We start from the raw sequence: 6,118 nt of genomic DNA on the forward strand, positions 1-6,118 counted from the left end.
TGCATTTTTTTCCACACTCACACCTTGGTACATAAAGAGGTTGAGCCATTTGTACGTTAAAAAAACTCTCTTTTCTTGAAAAATTTGCTATTAGTTATTGATGAGCGCAGAAAATATGTAGAATGAGCTCGTTATTTATAGGCAAGAGAACGCACATAACGTACTCTTTGACCACGCTATATACACACATAACGTAATATTTGACCACGCTATGTGTTGCGTGTTAAAGGTTCCGACAAGTACGAAACAGCTTTATGTCAGTTGGGCAGCCTTTTCAGTTCGACAAGATAACACACATAACGTACTATTTGACCACGCTATATATAGACATAACGTAATATTTGACCACGTTATGCGTTGCGTGTTAAATGTTCTGACGGGTACGAAACAGCTTTATGTCAGTCGGGCAGCCTTTTCAGTTCGACAAGACAACACACATAACGTACAATTTGACCACGCTATATATAGACATAACGTAATATTTGACCACGCTATGCTTTGCGTGTTAAATGTTCCGACGGATACGAAACAACTTTATGTCAGTTGGGCAGCCTTTTCAGTTCGACAAGACAACACACATAACGTACTATTTGACCACGCTATATATAGACATAATGTACTATTTGACCACGCTATATATAGACATAACGTAATATTTGACCACGTTATGCTTTGCGTGTTAAAGGTTCCGACAGGTACGAAAAAGCTTTATGTCAGTTGGAAAATCCCTCAAATTTTCATCATCGTAGATGTTTAACTCCGAGTAAAAAGCAGTCCCTTGCGGAGTGACGGAATACGGATATCTTCCGGTTACTTTGAGTATCACTGAACGTTTTCTCACACCCATTTTTTTGCATAACAACGATATCAATTTATCATACTCCATTGTAAGTGGTAATTTAACATGACCCAGTGGAGATAAACTATACCTCAGAGAGTTATTCTCCATCACAATCTCACCCCCCCCCCCCCCAATATAATGAAACTCTTATTCTACGCTCTTCAGACATTACGGAAAAAATGCTTATGAATTTAACAACAAGAAAATATTGAATGGGAGTTGGAATTTTTTGTGAACGAATTTTCCTAAAATCCTAACCACTATATATAGGAAATGGCTAGCCCGGGATGTGAAAATTTCTTTACGTATAGCGTTCTTTAAATAGACGCTATACTAATTTAAATTACTGTTATGTCAGTTAAATTATTAGTGGGTCCATAATCAAGATATAGCATTTTTTTAAACGCTATGTATAGCGTATAAAATCAACACGTTATGCTGTCACGTCAAATGGTCAGTCAGCATAGCGTCTAAAAACAAGACGCTATACCTTAACGAAAAAAGTTACCGTTAAGGTATAGCTTCTTCTATTTATATGCTATATATAGATATATAACTTTTTTTTACACCTATTAATGTACTTTGAGTCCAAAAATACAATATTTAGGTTCCGGACTCATATATGCCCAGCCCTAGTAACCCATGTTTAAATTTGTAAATGTCTTGACTAAATTGCCCTATAATTATGTCATCATCCATCACTACACACTTTCACATACAATAGATTTTGCTGCCTCACTTTGTACTCCCCACGTGGACCTCAACTCAGCCCCACCCAAATTATTTCTCACCTCTGTATTTGCCAACTATATTCATAGCATGTAATCTTCTCTCTATACTGTTGCACGCACTATATATATGTGAATTATATGACTAATGCTTTTAGAAACCGTGCACTTTTAAACAGAAAATTTCGAAACGGGCTTTTGCAAAATAACTATAAGTTGCATAAAAAGTTTACAAATAGATTGGAAGGAAATTCTATTGGACTTAAATATATTTATCTACGGTTGTACAATATCTCGATCTTGTAAAATAAGACTAAGAAAGTGCTAACGAGGATTTGCTTATTCATTTATTAAAAAGGGTAAAAATTCAATGTGTTTACAAGTTTAAGTTTTATGCAAATTACAACTATTTTTGTAATATTTGGTCAACTACGAAATTTTGAGTCAATTAAAATCTTAAGAAAGTTTAGCTTTTGTCTAAAAAAAAAAAAAAAAAAAGAAGAAAGAAGCAAATTCTTTTAGCTTTGCTTGAATGTAATGAGTATCTAAGACATTTAAAAAAATTAATTTAAATAGTCACCCACCCAACTATTTATTTAGTTAACAGATGTATAATATATGTTTAATTCAGTTATACATAGAGGAGTTTCACTAGGGGCATTTTCATATATAATCACTTTTGGGACCACCATTAAAGTTACACCCATATTGCACAAAAATTTGTGAAGTGTATCCGTTCGAATCGGAATTAGTTCAATATCTTTAATGCAATTTCGAAAATCAAATATGAAGTTCTTTTATCTTTCAAATATAACTTCAAAAGTTCGAATCTTCAATAGTTCAATCTATTGAATGCAACTTTAGATTTCGAATTTTAAGTTCTGAAATATAAACTTGTTCTTCGATTTTCAACAATTCAATACGATTCAATACTCAAATCTACTCCAAATGAGTTTAAATTTGAAACATAACTTTCAAATATCATATGAACAAATCTCAATCATCAAATTGCCGAAAAGACAATAAATTTAAAAAAACTCATTTTGCAACTAAGAAGAAGAAAAAGAAACTCTAAGCACAAAGAAGAAGAAAATAGCAGTAAAGAAGAAGAGAAAAGTGTATGCATCTAAAATTATCTAAAAATTGTGTATGAATTATACTTTTTTTAAAAGTGGGCATAAATCCAACGGGTGAAGTAAAACTGGACGCCACATAAAAATTTTACCTTTGACTATGGTTGTTGGGGCACAGCCCGGGCTAATCGTAACTAGTATGTAACATATGTTACAAGAGAATGACAACACAGCATGACAATTATTTATCATATTTTGTTAATGTAGACCGTTGTTGCTTAACATTAATTTTTCTTTTGGCTATTAGAAGGAAGAACATATAATAGATTGCTTTTACTATTATCTGAAATTGGTTTAGTTTTTACTTTCAATCCTCTCTCAAAAGCTTTACTTGATCCTCAAAAAGTAATTCACCGTGTCAACATATAAGCTGTTGGGTGAACCCCAAAAAAATAATAAGTTGTTGGTATATGTTTTTGAAAAAGGCCTTAAAAAAATTAAAATACACTGTTTTATGAAGAAATAATAGAGAAGAAGAGCAAGGCAAGGAAGGCATAAAGGGCAAAACCCACAATCCACCTTCAAGATTCTCTGTAGGCTGTAGTCAATTAATGATGCCACCCATTTTATTGGATCAGATGGGATTGAACTGTATCAAAGGATAAACAACAACTAAGTCTATATCCCAAGTACTTGAGATTAACTCTATGAATCATCACCATACATGTTGCTCAATTTAAGCCTGTCTAATTGTAGTAAAAGGATAAATAGCTATTCTTTTTAATATATTACTACAGTAACGTTTGCAGGTAAGTAGCATCTGGACATAATTTAACCAGTACTATTGAACACTAGAACATAGCTGAACAAAGAATCTCCAAAATTTCCAATATTGCACCCTATAATCAGTAAAGTACACAAGTCTCCTAATCTAAGCCTGTTGTGTTAGGTAAATGTAAATTTCAGTAGGAAAGTGCACAATCCAAAGGTGGACATAACAAAAATTCAAGCTGCTTCATGTCATTCTTACTACATAACCTTACAACATTGATCACATTAATGGAAACTTTCACGATTCAACTTCATTTTCAGTAATAGAAGCTTAGGCTTAATTGTGCTTTAAAAAAAGCCAGATAGGATTCTTGAATCCAAAGAATGAGAAAAAACAACTGATTGTTTTGCTGCCAAAACTTCACACAATAGATCATGCTGGTGTTGGGGACTTGCCTTCTTCAACACGAGAAGGTCTGAGATTGAACACACCAGCAAGTCCTCGTCCCCTCGCTAACTGCTCAAGCTCTTGAATTTTGCTTTTTAGGCTCTCCATCTCTCTTGCCAATGCTTCATCTCGTTCCCGCATTTGCTGAAGAAACACACAAGGACCTCAGATATAACTCAAAAGAAATTTAGAGAATGATGAATTTCAGTTTATTTTGACAACAGAGGTTTTGAACTCCACTAACAGTGTAATAGAATAGAAAAGCACTTGTTTTAGACAGAATTTATAGAAACTCAAAATAGCAAATTACAAAGTTCTTTCTGCTGCCGCAAGGAGCTAGATAAATTTGGGATCCTTTACAGGTATAGTAACAAAAAAAATAGCATGTAATCGGAGGGATTCTTGGCACATCCACCCATCTGCTCTAAGGGTTATAAGCAACAGAATAGATGGATGTGAAGCAAAATTGGTCCATTATTTGGCAATCACAGGGACTAGTTCCGCAACTTGTTAACCAAAAAGTGCTTGCTTTGGTGGACCCATTCCATGAAATTACATTGAGATAGAAATAACCATAAACCAATTAATCAAAATAAAGAAAAAAAAAGAATAAATAACTTAACCTCAAAAGTTAGCTCATGAGGTGAGTAATGCCAAAGACCATTGGGAGATAACAACTTATTCCTCAACCAAATGTGGGATACTCTTAACAATAATAAAAAGTAACCATAAACTTGAAAAGGAGATGCTAAAGTAGATGTTTACTGAGATAACATCAAAGGAACAGCACAAATACTTTCAGGGGTGTTCAATGTTTTTGGTTTGGGTCATTGATAAAGCAATGAAAGAGCTTATCAAGACCAAACAAGTAATCGAAGAATTTGAGAGTATACCTCCAGCTCTTGCCTGCGAACTTCCTCCTTTTTAGCTTCTGATCGAGAACTTCTTTGCACCTCAAAGTAAAGTGCAGCAACTGCAACCTGTTCAACGATTTAAAAAGTTGCCAAAGCACAAATTAGGCAACATAGAGGTGCTAGATGCAAGATAGCAAAGTCAAGTGCCAATGTGCCATTACATCGCTCCAAACTGACCACCACTATCAACAGAATCAACCAAATATAAGGATGCCCTCCATGGTGCATTACTCATGATTTATTACTGTGTCACACGCATGAAATAGGCAAACTAATGGAACAGATTATTGTTGCACTGAAATTGAAATTTAGGAAGTGAATCATGGAATGAAATCTGTTCCATTAACTATTCTGGAACTTGTGTTTCATCTCCAACGCAACATAGCTGCTCTAATTATCCAGCTGCTGACAGAGACCAATGCATCTTTTATTTTAATTCTCTATTGCCATCGAAAACTAGTTAAAAGCCAACATTGGCAAGCAGCTGCAACTATTGTGATTTTTTTAATCTCCCAACTTTATCAATAGGCTAACAGCGGTTGACTCGTCGTGTCAATCTTCAAGATGAAAAAGATCATGACGAAGTATTAGGCTCTTCCTCGTTATGGAACTGTTTCACCAAAACATCTAAATCCAAAAAATATCTATATAATTGTTTTGCGAAGAAGGACAAAAACAATCTGAAACTTGAGAGAGAACAAACAGTAGGGATAAAGAGGTCCAAGCTTTGACCTCAATTTTCCACAAAATCATCTTTTCTTTTATTCAGTAGTAATCCACAAAATCATCTAACAATCTCATGAACTAAACTTCAGCCCTGTTGATCATCGTCCATAAGGTTATTTTCCAACAGTATTGTCAAAGGCGTAAAGCACCAAAAAAAAAAGGAAAAAAAAGAAAAAGAAAAGCCAAGACTTTAGATGCAAAGCACAGTGGAAGCACAGGTTTTGAGTGTAGAAAGGCTCAAATGAAGATAATATTAATGCATATGTATTGTCATGGGCGGCTTTCCAGCCATACCCCATGACCCCTTGGGCGCGCCCCGTGGCGTCCTAGCAAGCCTCCCAATGCCTAGCGCCACGGACGGCCCCGTGGTCTTGGCCGCGCCAAGTGACAAGCGCGCAGGTGCCTCTGTCGCCCCACCGATATCCCTCGCCAGCGCCCAGCCGCAGGCAGATTTCAACAGCGCCGCGCGCACAGACAACGCCGAGCGCGCAGACCGTGATGCCAAAGACAATGCTGCTGGCAACGAACCTGTTGCTGCCTTATAGAAAACTAAGTCATTTTCATTGTAAATATAGAGTAGTTTTAGTTTTACTACGTAACGTTCCTACTTACGTTTA

At 35.5% G+C, this 6,118-nt stretch overlaps 1 protein-coding gene across 1 annotated transcript in view; it reads right to left on the minus strand.

Annotated features, from left to right (window-relative positions):
• Window positions 1–3,469: 3,469 nt before the first annotated feature.
• LOC109216043 (optic atrophy 3 protein homolog) overlaps window positions 3,470–6,118 on the minus strand; it is a 30,149-nt gene continuing 27,500 nt past the window's right edge. The window contains exons 3-4 of the mRNA XM_019380172.1: window positions 4,755–4,841; window positions 3,470–4,005 (exon numbers count right to left, since the gene is read on the minus strand). Of these exons, the coding sequence (XP_019235717.1) occupies window positions 3,847–4,005; window positions 4,755–4,841 (246 nt within the window). The 3' untranslated portion in view covers window positions 3,470–3,846. The remainder of the gene's footprint in view (window positions 4,006–4,754; window positions 4,842–6,118) is intronic.

Source organism: Nicotiana attenuata, unplaced genomic scaffold, assembly GCF_001879085.1.
Source record: "Nicotiana attenuata strain UT unplaced genomic scaffold, NIATTr2, whole genome shotgun sequence".
Classification (NCBI taxonomy): Eukaryota; Viridiplantae; Streptophyta; class Magnoliopsida; order Solanales; family Solanaceae; genus Nicotiana; species Nicotiana attenuata.